The sequence below is a fragment of the Pituophis catenifer genome, unplaced genomic scaffold (assembly GCF_029215685.1).
Source record: "Pituophis catenifer annectens isolate HBS135680 unplaced genomic scaffold, rPitCat1.0.hap2 SCAF_2, whole genome shotgun sequence".
Lineage (NCBI taxonomy): Eukaryota > Metazoa > Chordata > Lepidosauria > Squamata > Colubridae > Pituophis > Pituophis catenifer.
Window position 1 is genome coordinate 224,192,902 of NW_027256882.1, and position 24,113 is coordinate 224,217,014.

The 24,113-nt window shown below is 35.8% G+C and overlaps 1 protein-coding gene across 1 annotated transcript in view; it reads right to left on the bottom strand.

Moving 5' to 3' along the window:
- Positions 1-2,043: 2,043 nt before the first annotated feature.
- The window catches only part of KDM4C (lysine demethylase 4C), a 253,930-nt gene continuing 231,860 nt past the window's right edge, over positions 2,044-24,113 (bottom strand). The window contains exons 21-23 of the mRNA XM_070938600.1: positions 8,848-8,967; positions 4,812-4,904; positions 2,044-3,113 (exon numbers count right to left, since the gene is read on the bottom strand). Of these exons, the coding sequence (XP_070794701.1) occupies positions 2,937-3,113; positions 4,812-4,904; positions 8,848-8,967 (390 nt within the window). The 3' untranslated portion in view covers positions 2,044-2,936. The remainder of the gene's footprint in view (positions 3,114-4,811; positions 4,905-8,847; positions 8,968-24,113) is intronic.

Genomic DNA, 24,113 nt, shown 5'->3' on the forward strand with positions numbered 1-24,113 from the left:
TCAATTTACTGTACTTGATAATCCATTTGAATTGGTTAATCCAAATAATGTGAAAATGATTCATATACACTGTGTGCACAATTATTTAGGCAAGTGAGTATTTTGACCATATCATCCTTTGAAGGCATATTTTCCACATCCGAGCTGTATAAATTTGAATGCTTAGTGGATATAAGCAGATCAGGTGAGGTGTATTTGTGTAATGAGGAGGGTGTGGCCTAAGGAGATCAACACCCTATATCAAGGTGTGCATAATTATTAGGCAGCTTCTTTTCCTCGGGCAAAATGGGCTAAAAAGAGATTTAACTGACTCTGAAAAGTCAAAAATTGTAAAAAGTCTTTCAGAGAGATGCAGCACTCTTGAAATTGCTAAGATATTGGGGTATGATCACAGAACCATCAAACATTTTGTTGCAAATAGCCAACAGGGTATCAAGAAACAGGTTGAGGAAAAAAAGATGCACCTTAACTGCCAAAGATTTGAGAAGAATCAAACATGAAGCTACCAGGAACCCATTATCCTCCAGTGCTGTCATATTTCAGAACTGCAACCTACCTGGAGTGCCCAGAAGTGCAAGCTGTTCAGTGCTCAGAGACATGGCCACAGTAAGGAAGGCTGAAATCCGACCACCACTGAACAACACACATAAATTGAAACGGCAAGACTGGGTCAAGAAATATCTGAAGACAGATTTTTCAGAGGTTTTATGGACTGATGAAATCAGAGCGACTCTTGATGGACCAGATGGATGGACCCGTGGCTGGATCAGTAACGGGCACAGAGCTCCACTTCGACTCAGATGCCAGCAAGGTGGAGGTGGGCTATTGGTATGGGCTGGTATTATGAAAAATGAGCTAGTTGGACCTTTTTGGGTTAAAGATGGACTCAAAATCAACTCCCAAACCTACTGCCAGTTTTTAAAAGATACTTTCTTCAAGCAATGGTACAGGAAAAAAATCTGCATCTTTCAAGACAACCATGATTTTTATGCAAAACAATGCTCCATCGCATGCATTGAAGTACTCCACTGCATGGCTAGCCAGTAAAGGCCTTAAAGATGAAAGAATAATGACATGCCCCCCTTCCTCACCTGACCTAAACCCTATTGAGAACTTTTGGGTGTTTCTTAAATGGGAGATTTACGGTGAAGGAAAACAGTACAGCTCTCTGAACAGTGTCTGGGAGGCTGTGGTTGCTGCTGCATAAAAAGTTGATCATCAACAGATCAAGAAACTGACAGACTCCATGAATGGAAGGCTTATGACTGTTATTGAAAAGAAGGATGGCTATATTGGTCACTGATTTTTTTTTTTTTTGAACTGTCAGAAAAGTTTATTTGTACATTTTGAGTTTGTTTATTATTCTCACTTTAACAGATGAAAATAAATGAGATGGGAATTTTTTTATTTAGTTGCATAATAATTCTGCACACTAATAGTTGCCCAATAATAATGCACAAATAGATATTCTCCTAAGAAAACCATAACCTCACTTTTGCTTTCTTAAATATTCAGGTTTGAGGTTTATTAACATTTTGGGTTGACCAAGAGCACTGTAGTTGTTCAATATTAAAATTAATCCTCCAAAATACAGCTTGCCTAATAATTGTGCATACAGTGTAGTTAACTCAGTAATTGCTAAATTAACTCTCTAATTAGGAGGAATATGGCTTCTTTGGTCTACCTATAAGATGGTTACAGGATATACATGGAAAGAATTAAGACTGAAAAACTGATTAAAACAATTTTAAAACTTATTGCATGATGATAAAGGCAAGAAACTATATTTTTCTGCTACTGTGACATTAGCAAAATGGTATCCTGGCAGAGACATTAGGGATGGTGAACTCTTGGAATCTTGTAGTTTGAATTTTGCTGATAAAATTATTTCCGTCTGTTCTGATTGTTTACTCCAAAGCGGGAGTTAAATTTGTAAAGGTAACTAGACTATCTAGTAATTATATAAGTTATTTGGAAAGATGTAAAGTCCAGCAATGTTTTGATTGCTCTCTAGAAGTTATATAACACATATTGCAACTCTAATAAGCAAAGAGACATTATTTATTTATTTCAAACACTATTACATTTGCAGACTATTATTTATAAAGGGAAGACAAAATTATTTTTCTATATTACATTAATTCAAAACTGGCCTGCTAAGCAAAGATATGTAAACTGTAATTTTATAAACACAATGAGGCATTTATTATACAAATTGCTCTTTCCCCAAGAATATCTTGAAAAAAAGTTTAAAAATAGATGCCAAAAATATCCCCCTTTAAATATACATGCCCATTCCGTTCCTAACGATATCCTTCATTAAAAACACCTGTCTTTTATTAACACCCCCTCCCAAATCCCGTTAACTGAAACCTAGCCAAAGAGTACTACTAATAGTACTGTAAGTACTAAGGCATAAATAGTAGGGTAAAAAGCCCTGTGCAAAGTGATGGCAGCACAGTACTTACAGATCGTAATGCTCTTTATACTTGCATTTGTTTTAGCGAATGCTGTAGAAAGCTAAAACTGGTGGAACATGTACAAATTATTTGGGGGTGGAGATTCCTATCTCGATAGATAATTTTTAAGTATCAGGGAATCGAGGCAAAGCACTCACTGACTGTCGCTTTTACTCCTGCTAGTCAATAGGGTTCCAAAACTGAGGTTGACCAACACAAATTGATTCAAATGTTTAATAAAGTAAGTCCACATTGGAGCCCTAGATCAAGACATTTCAAAGGGTTCCAAATACTTTGGAGAAAACTTCTTGATATACATTTATTTAATGCATTTAACCACTAGGTAGACACCTGAATGAATAAGAGAACATATCTTCAAACATTTTACATTTGTTTTTCTTTGCCCAGCAGGGAGTAAATCATGCTCTTCATACCCCAAGAGAAAGTGAATCTTTCCTTTTTTTTTTTTTTTTTTCCTTATAGTCCTTTCTGGCACTTCTTTTGGAATGAGGCTTTCAGGAAACTGCGGTAACTGGGGTCATCCACGTACTCATTTTTAAATCTGGAGCTCAATACCCGCTGCCTTTTCTTTTGTCCTTGAATAATATCAGCGCCATAGAACGTATCTTCAAATCTCATATCAGAAGCTGTAGACTAAAAACAGAGATTAAGAATATATTTCACCTTTAGAAAGCCCCTCCTGATGGGGGGTGGGGGGTTTCTGCCTTGGTATAAAACAAATCTATTTAATATAAATCCTGTATACCTCTTATAGGGTAAAACCTTTCACATTTAATGGCCATAGTCTATCTTCACCCCAATATTAGATATGTTCTACAGAGTTGGTAATCATATGGCACAGCCAAGGTCATTTATTGCAGATTTTTATACCCAGGAGGTTTTTTTTTATCTAGAACAAATATGGAATCTGAAGCACTAATAGGTCTTCTGATGAACAATTATTGGATTCCTTTTACACTTACACATATACACAATATACAACTCCCTCCCTTTCTTTCTTTCTTTCTTTCTTTCTTTCTTTCTTTCTTTCTTTCTTTCTTTCTTTCTTTCTTTCTTTCTTTTTCTTTCCTTCCTTCCTTCCTTCCTTCTTTTTTCTTTTTTCTTTTCTAACTAATATATTTATTTCTCTGTTCAAAAGTTATCTTTCCTATACTGGCAATATATTAGTTTCTTAGTTGTTGAAACACATAGATTAGAAATATCACTAATTAATGTAAGAGTAATTCCTATTTGATATCTTTCTTTCTGAGAATCTGCTGTCACAATTTTACTGTACGCATGAAGAAAAAGCATTTCCGAGTCTTTTGTTGCTTTGAAAATATTGTTACTATAGGAAATTCTCTATTTTTATTATTATGAATATCTAAGTTATGGATTTATCTAAAAATTTACTAGATATATGCTTGGACAAAAATATCACCATATTTTGTTCCTGAAAGAATACTTTGTCTGCTACAACCTTCTCCAAAATATTGCTTTGTAACAGAGATGGAATACAGTTCATCTCTAGAAATGGATTAGAAATGTTTTTTGACAAATATAAGGAATCTACAAATTTGATCAATCCATCCCCATGTTACAGAAAAGTGATTGTAAAACCTGCATATTCATGTACTTTCTACTTTATAATAAATACATTTTTATGCACATTCTCATGCCAAATTTATAAATTGATACAAAAACAACCTGGCAACAAGTATGTTGTTGGTAAAATGCCTTGTTGAGAAAAGCAATTAAACCAGTATCCCTACCCCATGCCCTAGTCCAATGTATTGGAGGAGAACCAGAAAGCTGGAGAACTATTGTTTTACAACAGGTGTATGTAAGAAAAGACAGTTTATAGCTGAAAGTTTAGCTGCAATTAGATAAATTGGGGTTAGCTTTAACAAGAAGTATTGTATGGCAAGTTTGTTTCCGATACAGAAGTGCCAACTTTCTTTTACTATTGTTTGCTTATATATATTTGTAAGTACAGTAAATATCAGTAAGATGCTAAACATTAAATTGCATGGTCAAAGGAAACTAAACTTTATACTCGTACAAGACTTCAGGAATCTTGAGGCACATAATTTTATAGTATAAACAAGCAATATAATTTCCACCATCACATTTTTCTTGGATTATTTTCCTCCTGCTTGCCTCAATATAATAGGGAAGATATATTTACAAACTGATGCTAATTTTGATCTCTACACACTGGCAGAGATTTAGTCAAGGACTGAACCTTTATAAACATTTCTTAATATTATAATGTCAAAGCTTTCCTTTGTGAAATTTTGTCCAGATTTGTAGCTCTACCAATTTCTTTGCAAATACTTTGCAAATACTTACAAAACGGGCTCTCACTCTTTTGGGTAATTCTTCATCAAGAGTGTAAAGTTCTTCTCTTTTTGTTGCTATCTGGGAGCCATCTTCAAATTCTACCTGATGGCAAAATGAATTAATCAAATAATTATTAACTGTTATTTTCACCTGGCAGTATAGCTAGCTAAATATTTCAGCTGTTTGTAAGCACGGTAAAATCCCTATGAGTGAAACAATCGTGTAAAGAAATACTATAAATATTATAAAGGAAAGGTCAAGACATTAAAATTAAAGACTTTTTAGAAAGTGTAATAAGCAGTTAAGAAAAAGTGATATAATATTTTATTATTTCTAAATTGTGCCAAAATGCTGAATGATTTTGTAAGTCACATCTATAAGATTTATTTCATTATCTGGGCACATCTTTTCATTTTTGGGGGGCAACACAAATGCCACAATAACAAGAATTGAAAGGGATATAAAAGGAAGGAAAAGTCTCCTGCAGGTCCCCTTTTCATGAGGCCATCACTGGACCCCTGTATCCCGGGTAGTTATCATCTTATCTCCAACCTCCCGTTGTGGAGAAAGTTGTTGAGAATGTGGTTGGACACTAGTTGCTGACAATCTTGGACAAAATGGATTATCTGGGTGGGGTTTAGCTTCAGGCCAGGGTAATAGTAGAGAAACAGCACTGATTACGCTGGCCCTGACCTGTGGCAGAGTCAGGATGAAGGTGGTGCATCCATCCTCATGCTCTTGATCTCTCAACGGCTTTTGTTACTGACAACCATGTTATCTTTCTGGACCTGCTAAGGGTAAGAAACACTGTGATGCAGTGACTCATCTCCTTCCTCAGTGGTCAGTTCCCGTTGGTGTTGACAGACGAGGAAAGGTAACGCCCATGGCTTCTCATTCAAGGGATGCCTCAGGTTCTGCTTTCTTTTAGCATCTACATGAAACTGCTGGGTGAAATCATCTGCTAGTTTGGGGTTCAGTAGCATCAGTAGGTAGATGTAAAGAGTAAGGAAGGCAGCCTTGAGTAGATTAGACCAACTGTATAAATACTGACCCCAATAAATGAGGTAAAGATGCTAGACAACATACGAGCAATGACTTTATAAAACATTTCAATGGAAAGCCTTATACTGCTTGTTTGTGCTTTTTTAGTTTATGAATAAAAAACACAGGCATCTATAAAAGTTGGGAAGGAAGGATTTCCCATCTTTAGATTGCCAAAGCCAAGCAAAAAGTGTGTGCCAAAAACTGGGAACATCTCTGAAACAAATAACTATTAAAAGGGAAGTTTTAGTGAAGTGTTTTATCAAAGATTGTCACTACAGGATGTTTCTCTAAGCTTATTAAAAGGGTCAGAATCTCAGTTCCTCCATTTTGTGAAAGCTCTCAAGCCTGGAGTAAGAATATCTTGTGCTTCTAAGAAAGAATATAATTCTGAGACACTTTCCAAGTGCATTGAGTATGGTTTATTTCTAGCCAGAATGAATGAATATGTCCAAGTTGGCATGTCTATTCAGTTTTACACAAGAATAATACCGTACAAAGTTGATTCAATCAGTGGATAACTAGAAGTTGGGCTAAGAGCAAAACACACAGGGAGATGTCTAGTCTGTCAGACCTCCTTAGTAGAGCGGGCAGAAAACATGTAAAAAGAGAGCTTCTATTCACCACATAATATCTGACCCAAAGGCTTGGATCTCTATTTCAAAAACACATTTGACCTAAATGTAGAAGCCATGACTGGTAGTAGAGAATTTTCTTAGCACAACATCTTTAAATCCTGAGCAGTGGAGCTAGCAGTTGACTGCATAAGAAAACGTATCTTAGCTGACTGTACTTTGCACATGGAAGTTTTCCATCACAAAGCACACAAACAGTTATGCAGCATATTAAAACAGCTTGGTGCATTTTCCTCCAATTTTCCAAGTGATAAGCATTAATCTTTCTGTTTTCAAGGTTGTGGAAGACTTATGTCAAAAGGAAGAAGGTATGAGTGACACTAAAGGAAATGCCAGTTAACAGAATCTGATGGAACATCTTTAAAATAGTCTGTTGAGAAGATGAAAAGCTTTATCATGCTTAGGTTTAGATCTAATCCAGTATGAACCTCTTTAGCAGAAAATGAAAAAGGGAATGTAGCTAGGTGTAGGGAATGCTAAATTGCTTTGTGGCTGTTGCTGTATTAGCTGTATCTTCCAAAAGTTCTAAATTATTTGATACCACTTTTTAATGGACAGATATGGGGATTTGTACATCTACAATTAATTTGTATTACTAGCCAAATTGATTTTTAAAAAGTTCAAAGATCCTATTAAATTAATTAAATTTTATTTTTAAAAATTCAGACACAAAAAACTTCTACAGGAAAATGTAAATCCTATTCAAATTTACCTAAAGCATATATGAGAAGAATGATTCAAATTATATTGACTAGCTCTGCTCCTAACCTTGATGTAATGTTAGCAGCCAATTTTTTTGGCTGCTTAGTGTTGCATTTTGTCCCATCTTATATGCAACACAGTACACAAAGGGATCTTTCATCCATACATCAACTTGATGAAATATGGCAAGCTGAGAAAAAGTGATCTTGGTAGTCAAGTAAGATTAACTTGGTTCTCCTTAGCTGAAGCTTGATATACTATACTAGCTATCCTCTAGTAAGATACTTTTTGTATGTGTGTATACACCAGAGTCCTGGCAACCATCTTGACTAATCAATGCATTTTTCTACTCATAAAAAAAAATCAGAATTGTTTTGCCATTGCCTTCTTTCCAGGGCTGAGTGAAAGTGACTGGCCCAAGGCCACCCAGCTATAAGAGTCTTCAACTTTCTATAGCCTTATAGGTTAATCAAACTGGATCTCCAGGTAAGCCACAATGTAATTCATTATATTCCCTCTGATTTCACAGAAAATGATTAAATGGGCCTGAGATTTTCTGAAGTTATTTCAGAGTTATTAGAAATTATTAGTAAACTCAGTTTTGAAAACTTAACATTAGCCATAATGGACGAAACAGAAGCAACTACAGTAATCTGGAGGAAATCATCTTGGTATACATTTTCTACCTTCTGTTAAGGATTCAGTCATATATCTGCCACTGCTGTTACTTGAAACTAAATTGGAAAATAACTCCCAATTGTTGAGTTCTAATAACAAGCAACAGTTATTCAGCTGGGTTTAATATAGAGAATGTTAATATATTCCCAATGAGTCCAGACCTGAATTAGGATTTATTTGCAACTGTAAACCACCAAGTTTGTCAATCACTGTCCATATTAATTGATATCAGCCTCAAGAGATATACACACATAATAACATAAAACCACTACCACAATATGGTATCAGTTACATTTGCTATTTAGCTCTCTCTATTTGTTTTTCTTATATTAGAACATAATTAATTAGTGGTTTAATTGGAATTTCTGCAAAATATTTGATTAGTACACAGAAATTTAGTCACTGTCATAAGCTCACACATGACAAAAGATCGTATTAGAAAAATGATAATGAGCTAATGTTTGGGTTTATATTTTTTCCTACAAAATTCAACTCTCTACCTTTCTGAAAGTCATGGCAACCATGTTTTCAAAAGTCATTAAAGTTTGTTAAATATATTCTTTTTAATCCTATAGTATCTAGAATCTACATGTTTTGAAAAATTACTTATGGAGTTGCATAGAAGTGTAAATAAATCTTTCTTGGGTATTTAACACTAAAATACTGGGTGTATTCAGATTGTTATTACATAAATATAAACATATAATTATACTAGTAACAGTGTATGTTATACACTGTGTGTTGTTTTTATAGCTGAATTCCAAAACTGACACATGGACAAAGTGATAAAAATTTAACAGAAATGGATAGGAGTTAGACAAAATTCCTCTGAATCTGCTTTAGAATTTTGGGCAAAATATCTGAATATTATAAATTAGAATAAATTTCTATGACTTATTGATGAATATTTTCTGCATGAAGACTACCTTTCCTTATCAACATAATCCTAAATATATAATGAGTATCTTGGAATAATAAATGAAACTTACGTTGTACATATATGCTACATTGGTTCCAAAATATTTTGCACCATAAAGTTTTCCATCTGGCCATTTCACTTGAACAACCTCTCCCTCTGCAGGTGGGCCAAGCTTCAGGCAGTCTCTGCTCTATTTGAAAAGAAAAGAAAACCATGTTCAATCAATAACTTAAAGGATAACTTTTGAAAAACACAGGAACCAAGAAGAGATTCTTGTTTTTATCATGGTAACTTATACTCTTCTCTTAAAAAAAAAAAAAAAGTCTGCCCCAAACAGCATATATGAAAAGTCAAAAGAGCACATAGATATTGATGATTATGTCTGAAAATGTAATCAAAGGCATAAATATTGTCATAGAAAGACTTGTCATATACCATAGAGCACAAGGGAGGGGACTATGGCTACAGAGAAGATTTCTTCTTAAAGCTAACAAAATGTACTTGCTCAGAATCTACAAGAGAAGGTAGCATTGTTCCAGTTTGTGAAATATTTATACTCCCTATTTATTTATTTATTTATTTATTTATTTATTTATTTATTTATTTATTTATTTATTTATCTATCTATCAAATATGTATAGCTGCCCATATAAATAAAGTGGTCCTGGGCTGCATACAACAAACAAATAAAACATCAAATATAAAAACAACACATATAAAAAAATACAAAACCCACATTAGAAGATAAATATTATACATATGCAAATTCTAGAGAAAGAGAGGATAAAAGTAACTACCTTAGCAATAGAGCCATCTAAGCATGTCTCCAGTTCTCAGGGAGTACTAGGCCTGATAACATAACCTGGTCTTGAGGGACTTCAGAATGACAAAAGGGATGGAGCTAATTTAATCTTGGGGGTATGGGGGGGGAGGAGAATGTTTCATAAGGTGGCTGCCACAACAAAAAAGGCACATTTCCTGGGACTTAACAAATGTTGATGGTATTCACAGCATATTTTCGCTGCCAGATCTAATGAGGCAGGCCGATGTACCTGAGGAGAGGAAGTCCCTCAGACAGTGTAGGCCAGAGTTCCCCAACCTTTCCAGTTTTGCGGACCAGTGAGGGGAGAGGGGATGGTTCCGTGTGAGCAGCTGGCAAGCACATGAACGCAGCTCCGTTTGCACAAGCAGCATGCACATGCACCCGCTGCTCATGCAAATGGAGAGTGTGTGTACATGCTTGGCCTCTGCTCATAGACCCATGCCAAGAAGATTAAAACCAGCACTTTGAATTGGACCCAGAACCAAACAGGCAGCCAATGTGACTCTGGAGCAGATGTGTGGTATTCTAGGAGTGCAAATAACTGCCCATGCTGCTGCATTCTGTACCAGCTGAAACTTCTGGATAGTCTTAAGGGCAGCCCCATGAAGGCTGTGTTGCAGAACTCCAATATGAAGGTGACTAGGACATAAGTGATTGTAAGCAGAGCCTGTAAGTCAAATTGGCAATTGGCAAACAAGATGAAGCTGTGCAAAAGCCTTCCTGGCCACAACTATCACCAGGTCATTGTGCAGGAGTTGTGCGTCTAGGACAGAGGTCTTCAAACTTGCAGCTTTAAGACTTGTGGACTTCAACTTCCAGAATTCTCCAGCTGGCTGGAGAATTCTGGGAATTGAAGTCCACAAGTCTTAAAGCTGCCAAGTTTGAAGACCTCTGGTTTAGGAGGACTAGCAGATTGTGCAATAAGTCTGCCAAGACAGTTCAGGCCAATCCTATTCAGCACCAAAGACGTGGAAACTAAATCCAGCACCAAACCAGGAATCAAATCCAAATCCAAAATCCAAAGCCACTCAGTCTTGCCCTAGTTCAGCTGAAGCATGTTATTCTCCATCCAGATCCTCAAAGTCTCCAGATACCAGATCAAGACATTCATATGCATCGCTTAATTTGCCAGGGGTAAAAATATCTACTTGGGTCATATGTTAATGGTTATATAATGTCAATGGATGAGCCTAATATAGATGTTACCATATCTTGTAGTACCCCATATAGTAGGGCCTACAGCAGAACCTCTTCTTCCTAATCATCACTCACTGGAATTGACCCTGAAAGAAAGTGGTGAACCAGCTGCCCACTCCCAATGCTGCCCACCATGCTGCCCACACCCAATGAGCCAGTCCACAAAGATATTATGGCTGATGGTATTGAAAGTTGCTGAGAAGTAGACAAGGATGGATGCATTACCCTCACTTCACCTAGGCTAAAACATGATCAATGCTGTTTCCCTCCCATATCCAGGTCTGAATTTTGACTAAAAAGGATTGAGATAATATGCTTCCTCCAAGGTGTAAGCATGTGTGAATGTATGTGTGTCTGTATTCCAGATAACAAATCAACCATAGTGTTCAAATTTATATAATTTCTTCTGCACTAGATATATCTAAGGGAAGATGGGGGGGGGGGGGGTTACCATGTAGTTTCCCTCAAAAAGAATGAGAAACCACACAATCGTTTAGTTTAAAATCCCACTGCTCTAGAGCAGTTTTTTCAGCTCTAATGAGAAAACTTCCCACTAAATGAAGTGTGGATTGCAGACACAGTGCTTAATTTGGCAGTGCATTATGAACCCACAGCTGCAGATCTCCTCGGATGTTCCTTCCTACTGTCTGAAACCTAATGCAGAAACAAGAGATTTTAGAAGAGCTTCTTCACTCCAATGCTATAATGAACTTTGCTTTGCTTTTCCTCATTAGAAAAGAGACTGACCTAGGCAGTCTCTCCCTCCCACACTCTTTCTTCCATTAGTGGATCCCCCGATAACTTGTGAGCAACTTCCTGATGGGTTGGAGACTGCAACTTTGCTTCTTGATCTGATAGCGGCTGCAGGATTTTATCATGGAGATATTATTGGCACAAAAAAAGAGGAAGCCAAGATCTTTTAAAATGAATTTGGTGGAGTGCAAATAGTATTGTATTTACTATAGGCATATTATCCCCATTCCCATTCTTATTTTACCAATTTATCCCAAATATTGCACAGTCACAATTTGACTATCATGCTGTTAGATTCTGAGTTAATCAGGGGGAGCACAAATGAACTGCTGGGAGGAGGGGGGAAGATGCGGCATTAATCATGGGATGTTCATTTCTGCCTTATGCGCTTCTGATGGATAGAAGCATTTTTTGTTCTTCGTTTTATTCCTGATTATCTCTACTGCTCTTAGTAGAGCAATCCATCAAGATCTCTAAATCAGTATAGTTAAAAGGAAGCTCAATTTCAAAAGGAAAATATCAGATGCTAGGAACAAATGACAATACACTGCTATTCATTTCTTTGAGAGAGTCCAAAGGCATCTGACTGGTCCCTGTTGAAAACAAAATGCTGGACAAGACAGATCTTTAGTTGGAGGCATCAAGACAGTTATAGAATTATTTTTGTCCCATTATGGACATTGGAGTTTTTCACTGTTATATTGTAAGAAACATTTTTGAAGACCAGCATTTTCTATGCACTATAAGAAAGTAGATGAAACCTGTGAAGCTAATTAGGGTTTTGAAGCGCCTTTTTATTTTTTTAAAAAAACTTGTGTTTTATTTATTTTGAGTCTTGCTCAACTGACATATCCTTGACAGGAAACTCTTCCCATCTACCCTAAATCCCCTAGTTTTTCAAATTCAAAAATTTACAAAGTATGCTGAATTTTAATTCTAGAGAACAATCAGCATACATTGTAAATTTTATGAAAGATTTCCAGAGAACAATTCCTTCTGACTGGTTAAAATTATGTGGAAACCAAATTGATCTCTTGAATATACTTTCGGACGGATCTGAGTACTAAAAGCATATCTGCCAGAAAGAAAAATCTCTAAACTATTCAAACATCACAACACAGAAACTGCTAGTTCAATATAACATTCATTTTATTCATTCATTCATTCATTTTAACAGACACGGTTGTGATAGACGATCCTATCATGGTTTCTGATATATAAAGTGTAATAACTATTAACCTAAGTTATCTCAATGAGTACTAGATTTTATAGTAAAAAATAGTATTGTTTCAGCAAGGATTATGCCAGTAATAGATCAGCGGGTCTGTAGCAAAAATAGATTACTGTCACATAGTTAGCATTTACTATTTAAAATCTAAGAGGGCAGAATGCTCCAGAGCAGACCAATAAGTTGAATGAATGGAATTCTTTGAAATAGGAAAAATATTTCTCTGAACCAAGGGTTCTAACAATACATCAAATTTGCCCCTCAAAATGAGAAATCAGGACATACCAATGCATCCTTTAAAAATGTACGACATCAACAAAAGTAAAAAAAAACAAAACACTGAGTGACAACCCCATTAATAAATTGGGGGTTCTCAAACTATGCAGTGGCATGAATCACTGCTTTGGACTGCTTTGTCTCACCATCTTGGCAGCAAATATTCAGAAGTCTGTTCTAAACAGTTCAATTTAATTAATGTTAAATTGAGACTGTAGCTTGGAAAAGTAAAACTAACAAAAAAAAAAAAACCTCCACACTTCCATATAAAAAAATTTATTTGAACTAGATGACATTTCTGGATAAAAAAAGGCTAGGAAACTACGTACATACTATGTAGTTACATAGTCCTATATACTATCCTCAAAGAACTGAAGACATAAAGAGAAATAGCTTATATCCCTCTGGAGGGTAGTTAGCGAAATTATGAGAGATTAGAGAGATTAATTGTCTAACCTTTTCCCCACTTTTTAACATTGTTAAGAAGTTATATACCAAAATAATTAAATACTGTAAGAGGCATTGGCTGTAATCCTAAACTCACTGGCCACGTTTCTCCTTAGTACTGGGTTATTGTAATAAAATTTTATTTTCAGCCTTACTGAACTAAACAGGCACAATTAATCCATATAACATGATTTTAACTTTTATTAAAAGGAAATGATAAAAGTTAAATTCTTCACTAGATTCTTCACTAGTTTCATTATTTTCTGTACAATTAGAGCAGGTAAGTCAGGTAAGTCACTTTTCCCACAGTGCCAGAAATACAGGAGTATGATTCTCTCAGGGCTGTGGCTGAACTTTCTTTCTGCATTGCTGAGACAAACAGGAATTTTTTTTTTACTTAACCGCTAAAAAGTTTAACAACTAATTTTCACAAGCTAGATCAAAACAATAATAGTTAACATCTGGTTCTGAATGTAAATGGAACACATTATTTGATTTTATATCCCATCTTATAGAATTTAAGGTGGAATAAACCAGTATTTCCCAATCTGGAACTGTAAAATGTGTGGACCCCAACTCCCAAAACTCTGAGAGTTGAAGTTCATACATGTTAATGTTTAAAACAACACTGCAAGGTTGGACTGAGAGACAGGAAGTGACCAAATGTCACCCATTGTAATACCAAAGGAGGACCATAATTCATTTCTAGTCCATAACCTTAACACTACATCAAATCAACTCTCATATCAGCAAATCCATACAACTAACACTCTCAATACAAGCTTCTGTTTCAGTTTGTTCAATACAAGCTTCTGTTTCAGTTTGTTAGTGTGTGAGAGTTCATGAATTGGAATAGACATGGTAACAGGTCAGTTAATAGGGACAGTTTGGTGATCCAGATGGCTCGGAGCCTGGGTTTGGCTTAGATTCACTGATCTGTATACTGTATGTATGAGTGCTTTTGTAACTTCTGTGTTTATTGATTCTGTACTTTTGGATTCTGAGTTCTGTTTCTGGCTTCTGCTGTATGGTATTGTATATAAAGAAGTTTCTTATATAAATGAATCCTGCTGAATCATTTACTTGTGTGCTGGTTGGATTGTTGCAAAGTCTAACATATACATTCACCTGAAAGCTGGGTTTGAGTGACAGAACTTTCCTAAAAAAACCAGGATTGATGCAATTGTTATTAAAAACCTCAAACCCCACACATTTATTGTCAGTATATTCATGAACTTGAATAGGCATAGCAACAGGTCAGCCAATGGGGGACTGTTTGGTAACTGAAACATAGTATTTGTTGTATGGGGCCATAAGAGACAGTTTGAAGTCTGAGCGTGGCTTAACTATTCTGTATATAAGCTTGAGGGCACTAGTTTCTCCCTCCTTCATTTTGCCTTATCCATTTTTCTGCTTCCATTTGCTTGCCTCCATTTGTGCTTCCATTTTGTGCTGTGTTTTTACTTGCTATTTCTCTTCTCTTCAACGTGGAAAAGCTTACAAGGGTATTGTATACATGCCTTATGTGTTATTATGTATATAAAGAAGTTTTGAATCCTGCTGAATTGCCTGATTGTGTGTGCTGCAACAAACTCTGACATTTATTTCAGAAATGGGGTCATTAAAATTTATCTACTCCTACTATTAGAAGCTCTACTACTATTAAACTTTAACTAAACAGGAAGCTGGAGTTTATGGGCTTTAGATTTTATGGCTTAAATGGTGACTCCCAGCATATATGTTCCCAGGAGTGAGGTTAAAATGGATGTGATTTTTTTTTGATCAAGCCTATTGAATTATTTTTTGTACTCTTTGTTCTAATTGTTTTAGTTCAGGCTCCCTGTTTTTGTGGCTTTTAATTGTTTTTATTTTTTTATGGATTTTATATGCCATCCAGTTTTTCAAAGTAGGTGGCCATATTAAATTGAATATATTAAACCAAATTATAAATTATCTACATCACAGAAAGAAATAGTAAATTAATGAATATTTTTGAACCACTCTTGCTATATTTAAACTGCCATCACATAATTCAATTTATGCTGCTTAATGGGGGAAGAGCAGTGACAGGAGACAAAAAAATTAAAATAAAATGGGGAATTCCAACCTTAAATAACTATTCCTTATCAATGTATTTTTAATATGAAAATGATAACAATAAATAAAGTAAATTCTAGTAGAACTAGAACAATTTAAGATACTCTACTTTTTTAGGTTAGTGGCCTCATTGGGAATTTTTGAGAACACAACACATTCTCAAGTGCTTTTGTAAAATGACTACTGGAAGGTCTTGCCCATTTTTAATATGGCTACCATGAAGGACATAACATACTAATTTATGAGAATGCCTCTAGATAAACCTACCCACTGTGCAGCTTGTCCTCCCTTTCTCAATGACTGATCCCATTTTCTAAAGTTACTATTCACAGACACAAAATGATACAGGTTAATCTTAATTCTTTGCTGCCATTTAATGGTTGTCCATATCTTTGCAACTTAGATTTAGCAGCTCTAAGCTAACCTATCATTTTAATTCACTTAGAAACCTTATGTGATTAATTTGGGATTCCTATACATCCTTTGAAATAAATATGATTCCAGATAGTAACATTTTGCAACAGGTCAACTTCCTTGAAAAAAATAAAGAAAGACTGGACAGGGAACAAGATCGTTCTCCAGGGGCATAATGACATCCTTGGGTGCCATGTGTGGGAATCCAGCCTTAATGACTTAATGACTACCAGTTTGGTCTAGTGGTTAAAACACCAGGTTAGAAACCAGGAGCCTGTGAGTCTCACCTTAGCCATGAAAAACCAACTGGGTGATTTTGGCCTGTCACTCTCTCAACCCAATTCATCTCACAAGGTTATTGTTGTTGTGGGGAAATAGGAGGGAGGGAGAAGTATTAAGTACGTTAGCTGCCTTCAGTTATTTATTAAAAAAAATAAAGGTGGGAGATGATAGATAGATAGACAGACAGACTGACAGACAGACTCTAGTAGTTGATGAGTACTTATTAAAAAGTGAAGCATATGTCACCTTTTTTCCCATGCATATCAACAACAGTATTTGGAGATTCCTCTGTGTATACCTAAAATGTATTCATAGATATTTATTTCTCACAATATGCCAATTGCTCTCTTAGCTAAATTTTGTAAATTGCAGTTATAAAATATAAACTCACACATTTTTCAAAACCAACAAATATATATGTTTAGCTCTGAAAGAACTCCATGGAGCTGAGAACATTATTATGTTTAAACAATGTCTCAAGCTGTCTTGTTATTATACTGGCATTTTGTTCAAATATATGATCACAACAGGTCCACAATTCCAATACAAAGAAAACCAAAGATAGTAATTTTGATGTTTCATGGGAAGGGGGGGGAGATTTTTTAAAAGTACACTTCCTAACTATGGATTTCTGTTCTTGGACTGTCCCAGAGACAACTCCTTCACCATTTGACCATGTACCTGGCTGATGTGCCTATACAATTTTCTCTAACTGCAAGGCTGACAAGGCAGAAATGTGATAGAAAGCAAGATAGAAACATAGTTTTTAAATTTGATTTTTATCCTGTCTTTATTTATCTCATAATAAACTCAAGGCAGTGAAATATCAAATACTCCTTTCTCCTCCTATTTTCCACCCACAATAACCATAGGCAGTATGACTGGCCTAAAGTCATCCAGCTAACTTTCATGCCTAAGGCAGGACTAGAGCTCACAATCTCCTGATTTCTAGACCAGCACCTTAACTACTATACCAGACTGGCTCTACATTAAGCTGCTTCAACTTCTGCCATGGAATGAAGACGATCCTCTGCATTAAAATACTTTTCCTCTTGTTCCCACAAACAAAAAATTAATAGACAAAGTGGGGGGAAAGGAACCTAGGCAGGTAGTCTAAGGTAAGACTTACAAACTGAGACAGGTAGTTCAAATACTAGCCTATTGGCTCAATAAACAGAAGTAGCCTGTGTGATTTAGCCTGAACGTAATGGTGTCCCTGCCTAAACTAGTTCTTAACCAGTGTGTTGAATTCTAGATTGTATTAAGATATCATAGTATAAACAAGCTTGATAGACAGAAAAGTTAAAATGATTATGGAGATGCTATGGTGGGTTTCAATTCACAGAGAATCCTAAATGTATTTAATTTTAAAATAAACTGTTTTTAATTTGTTTGATTAAAACATATTTATTTTAAGGGCAACATCAGTATGATAAAATATTTAGAAATGAGTACCAATTTATTAATAATGTATTTAGTAAAATAATTAAGAACCCTGTCTACAAGAGGTTTTTCATTTGAACCTGGGTTATTGGATTTTCAGATTATGGATTCAGTAATCAAATAACCCACAATGATACTGTTTAAGTTCTCAGATATTGTTTCTTAAGATCACATTTAATTAAAATTAGAACTTTTATTGGCTAATTTTAAATCTGTTTTAGATTTTTAAAAAACCATCAGTTCCTGAATATTCATTTGAGATTTACAATCTAATCAACAAGACCATCTCACTGCTTACACACTGTTTGGCACTCTCCAGGTCATGAAAAGTACAGCAGCTACCTATTAGGTTCAATGGTATAGTTTGAGCCAAAATTTTCATCCCACATATTTCTCCTGTTATTAATATGAAGACAAAGGCATTAAATAGTAACTATAACCCTAAAATAATTATTAATATTGAATTATTTCAACCAGCCCTCCTAACTATAGTTGCCTCTCTATTAATATACACTTTCAAATGCCTTCTAGGGAAAACATACTGCCTCACTTGTGTTCCTATAATCAAGGAATATAAAGTTTAATATCCTTAAACCTCTTCTTTAACCTTGCAATCTCATCAAAATATATACAAACAGGAAATAGTAGCTGGTCTCACATTAATGCAATTGTGAACTAAACTGAAATTGTGCAGTGGCTTGAACACATAAAAAGCATTTGGTATCTTTGTGAGCTAGCTGAACAGGGAAACAGATTAGAGAAATAGCTTCTTCAGTAACAGCAACATTGCTTTTGCACAAAGTTTGATAAATAAGTCTTCCCTGATATGCACATTGCATGGATTAGGAAAGTGGGTTTTTTAAAAAATCTTCTCCGTTATTGAAGCTACAGGTATATTATCTAATGAAAAACACCCAAAGATTTCTCCAAGGAATCTAAAAGTTCTTTGGTGTTTCTTTCAAACAATTATATGTTGTTCTTTTACTATCTGAGAAGCACTGAGGCATATCTAGCTCTGATTACATTTTTTCTTAGCTCCAAATCACACTATCCCACTTGGATGGTAAGTAGTTTTTATTCTCTCCCACAATTCAAGCTTTGATGCAGATGTAAACAAAAGAGAAGTTTCTGGTAAGATGTATACTCCCGCATGTGTCATATATTGATGTTCCTTAATAAAACATCTTCGGTCATTAATGACATTTTTGTAGCATTTCTGCATGGCTTCGTTTATTACCACTGGGATAGGAATAGTTAAATCCTTCTGACACTCCTTTGAAAATATCCCATTTTAAGTGTTATACTTCCAAAAAGGCATCAGACCACTTATAAGTAAGGATTTAGCAGGGAAGACAGGATAATCTTTACTAATAACGTTTGAAGGGCAAGTTTGCTTTCTGAAAAACAGTAGAGAAGAGAGAGGTCATAACACAGACCCATATAAGAAATGTGATGCCTTTTCTCAATATGCCTTGCTCTCAAACAGAACCTTTCTTCCTCCCTTTAGTATATTGACCCAAAAACTGGAAACAAAAGCCACAGCAAATCTCACTCTTTTTCAATATGTTAATTTCAGGACTCTAGTTTTTCTACACTAATCATATTCTTAAGGTGCTATATTTCCAGTGTATATTTTGTTTGCAATTAATTAAAAAAAACATGGCTAACCCTTCTTTATCCCTTTATGTTCGCTGTTTAGTGCACTGGGACCAAATAAATGCTTACATTCATCTTCATCATGCATCAATCTTTCTGCTTCAAAAAATGAATATATTTTGTGATTCTTCATTTTCAATACATCTAATTCTTACCATGGTTCTAGTTTAAAAATTGATCACCACATTCATGTTCCTGGGCTGCTAATTCTACAAATTTCAAGGGCCAGTGTAGTGCAATTATTAATATATTAGACTAAGAGCACAAGACCCAAGTTCTCATCCAGTGTTTCTCAACCTCACTAGCTTTAAGATATGTGGACTTCAACTTCCATGCTGGTGGGAGAATTCTGGGAGTTGAAGTTCACACATCTTAAAGTTGCTTAGTTGAGACATTATTCTAGGCTACCCTCAACCATGGATACTCAATGACCAGTCATGTTCTCTTAGCCAACCTACCTCTCAGAATTACAGTTGTGGAGAAATACAGGAAGAGAGAATGTTATGCACACTACCTTGAGTTCCTATACAAAAAAGGCAGGATATCAATCAAATAATAAATAAATGTAAGGGCTTATTTGGCACTGAAATATTCTTTCATAAATTTTCCAATGATATTCTACTTTTTTGCAATTTAGCTCATGGAGTTTCTTATATAAACCCATGTACAAAAACCTCTAACAAAAATTGATATTTCTTCAAAAGATATCTTTATAAAAGCAATAAAATGCCATACAGTCAAAAATAGCAAAAATGATTAAAAAAAGATTTGCAATGCAACTTAAGAATTCTTCACTATTTTCCTCATAGCTGCTGAAAATTTCATAGGCAAACGGATTTTTTCAAAAATCACAGCAGTATCTTAACAACTATGGCTTATTCAATCCACCACAATGGACTATAACCATGCATAACATTTCAGATGATGATTCCTGACTCAAAATACAATAATAAGTCAACTGAACAAACAATAAAAAAATTTTTTTGAATGAACTGTTTTCAATTCTAGCATTTAGGGTGTGTGTAAAAAGTATTTGTTGCTTGTGCAACGAGCAGAGCAGAAACACACAGGGAAGGAGATAAACGTCCAGCTCGTGTGAGAAAAATACTTTTATAGATAACAAGCAGTCTCGATGTAAGTAAAACAGTCCAAGGTCATAAACAGTAATATCAGTCCAGTAAGTATCTTCCCTTACCAAAGCAAACAGACTTTAGTAACTCTTGGTATACAGTACCATACGCAGTAAGCAACAGGATACAATCAGGTATCAATCCGGAAGAAGCAGGAAGAACCAGGAAGAAGGAACGCTTCTCTGTGCTGCTTATTTATGCACTGTAGCCTAATTACAGGGTTCAGCAAACCCTGATTACGTGGCTCAGTTGTTTCTTAAAGAAACAGATATTGCCTGACCAACAAGTTAGGAGTAAGCTGCAAGCTAAACCTAACATTCTCCCCATTGGGCAGGACAATATACACAATAGATACAGAAACAAAAATACACATCCAAATCATACATTGTACAGTGGTATCAGTTACATTTCAGATTCTTAACCCAACTCTTTCACAACAATTGGTGTGTTTAATGGCACCTTGCGCTTTAGTAAAATTATCGGCAATATTGTCCTCTGATGCGCAATATTCCAATGTAATCATGTTATCCTTAACACATTGCCGAACATTCAGATAGCGTATATCAGTGTATTTAGTCCTAGATAATGCCGTATATGTCCTAGATTTCTAAGTTTAAATTTTGTTTGCAACTGACTGATAATCTCTCTGGCCTCAGCGTCAGTTCTAGTAATTATGGCAATGTCGTCTGTAAAGAGTAACAAGAATGAAACACATCCATCCTGTTCTTTTTTAAACAGACATTTATCTGCTACGCCCTCATAGAACCCAATGTTATGTAATTCTTGCACTATACATTGGTTCCACTCGTAACCTGATTGCCTTAAACCATATAGGCTTTTCTGTAGCCTCCAACACTCAGTTCTATCCTGTGTATCATAACCAGGAGGTTTCTTCATATATATTGTATGCCTTAACGGAGCGTTCAAGTAAGCTGTCTCGACATCTATATGAGTAATAGAGCATTTATTTCTAGCTGCCCAAACTAGCATCGTTCTCAAAGTGCTCGCTCGTAGACTTGGAGCAAAAACCTCATCATAGTCTCTATCTGTCTGTGAGAACCCTTGTGCAACAAGCCGAGCTTTATGGGTTACTACCCCATCTACACTTTTCTTTACCTTATAGACCCACCTACAGCCTATAAGTTTCTCATTTGGTGGTATTCTTACAACTTCATAGACACCAAGCCTCTTCAAAGAATCAATTTCTCTATCCATTGCCTCTTGCCAGGCTTTTTGCTCCTTTTCTGGATATAATTTTATATCATGATAACTGGATGGTTCGATATCTACTTGGCAAACCACTGTGGCTTTATAGCGATCTGGTGGATGCCGGTCCCTGGAAGATCGTCTAGGCATAACAGGACTAACATCAGGTATATTGGGTTCATCCTCCCCTAACCCTGATTCCTGTTCCTGTTCTTCCATCTTAATAGATGGTTTATCATCCATCTTAGATGAACTATCATCAGGAATATGGTCTATCCTAACATCCACATCTGTAAAACCATAGTCTGCTTTTTCTAACCTGTCCCAGCCTTCATGTTCTAGGAATTTAGCATTAGCGCTACACAAAACTTTTGTTGTTCCTTTTTCCCAGAACCTATAGGACCTATGGTTAGCCTCATAGCCAACAAAAATCATTTTCTTTGCTCTCTGTTGGTCCTTCCTTCTCTGACTAACTGGTATATGCACCCAGGCTGGTGCACCAAAAGTATGTATATAACTTAAATCAGGCTTCCTCCCGTGCCATAAAGTAAAAGGAATTTTTCCTGTAGAGGAGTGCACCACATTATTTAAAATATGATTGGCACATAGTATTGCTTCTCCCCACAATTTATCAGGTAAACAAGCATCAGCCAGCATAGTCCTAGTCATAGCTTGTAGGGTCTGGCCTCTTCTTTCAATATATGCATTATGTTCTGGCCGAAAAGGGGCAGAACGTTTATGCTGTATCCCAGCATCCTTCAAAAACTTAGCCAACTGATGGTTAGTAAACTCAGTTCCATTGTCAGTAACAATGCATTTCACCTTAAACCTCTGCTTCCTTTCTACAAAACGAAGCCAATTTGTGATACATTGAAACGTATCACTTTTGGACTTCATAAGGTAGCAAAAACCATATCTGGTAAAGTGATCAACTATACTCAAAATATAGCATGCTCCCCCTAAACTGGGTTTCTTTGGCCCTATTAAGTCTAAAAAGACTACCTCCAAAGGTTTAGTTGTTTTAAACCCATTGCAGCGGTTTGCAGGTGTAACTTTACTTTTATGCTGGTTACAAGTATTACAGTTCAGGTATTTGCTGCAAGCCCTTAACTTGATGCCTTTAGACTGCTTAACAGTCAAGTTCAACAACCTGAAATTCAGATGACCAAGCCTTCTATGTAATAAATGTAAGCATTCATCATGAGGCTTTACATTTCCAAATTTAGCTTTTGACTGAACTAACAGTAATGACTTATCCCTAATGACAAATAAGTCGTCTTCTAATTCTGCAGTAACTACAGTGCCTTCACATTCCAGCAAACATTTGTTGTTTTTAAAAGTTACTGTAAACCCAGAATGTAGTAATGACTTTACAGATAAAAGGTTATATTTCAAACTAGGGATATAAAGCATGGGTAAAGGGTGCTTACTAATAGAACATTGTACAAGTCCCTCCCCAGCTACAGTCACATTCCAGCCATTAGCTAATTTGACCTTTTTAGTACTTTTATTCATATTTAGAAACAGTTTTCTGTTTTTTGTTATTGATTGAGAGGCACCACTATCAATCACCCACCAATCATCTTTTATATTATTAGATGAACTGGTTGCTAAATTACACCCTTTCCTGGGTTTAGCAGAGTTTCTAGCAGATACTTTCTTATTACAATATTTTGCAATGTGCCCCTTAGCCCCACAAGCATAACAGCGTTTAACAATATTGACATTCTCATATACAGCTTCCACTTTTGGTTGCTGTTGCATCCTTAACTGGTCTCGTTCTTGCCTACGTTTGGCCTCATCCAGTAACCTACCAGTTATACTGGCCAATGTCAGTTCATCTCTAGACAATACTTCTAATGATGAAACAAAAGAGTCATAACTGTCATCCAACGATGAAAGGATAATATAAACTTGCTGCAGTTCAGTAAACACAAGGTCTTTCTCATGTAGCTCCTGGAAAAGCCCTGTCATGGAGTCCAGGTGAGCCATCATGTCTCCTCCTTTCTGAAGATGTAAGCGAAATAATTTCCGTGTCAAGTAGATATGGACACCCACAGAGTCACGAACGTAGAGCTTCTTTAGCTTTGACCAACACCTCGCAGCAGACTCTTCGCCCCGGAAATGGACAAGTTGCTGGTCTCCCAGTGTCAGGCCAATGATGCATAAAGCACGCTCGTTGTCCCTGTGAAACTTCGCTATCTTTTTGGCATCTTCTTCGTCATCAGCATTCAATGCAGTTATGTCCGGTGGATTATTAACCATGTCCCACAGTCCTTCTTTTCGCAAAAGTAGACAGCATTTTGTGGACCAGGTAACATAGTTTGTTCCATCCAACCGGGTTATGGTAGAATAACTTGTACCTTGCTCAAAAGCCATCATCT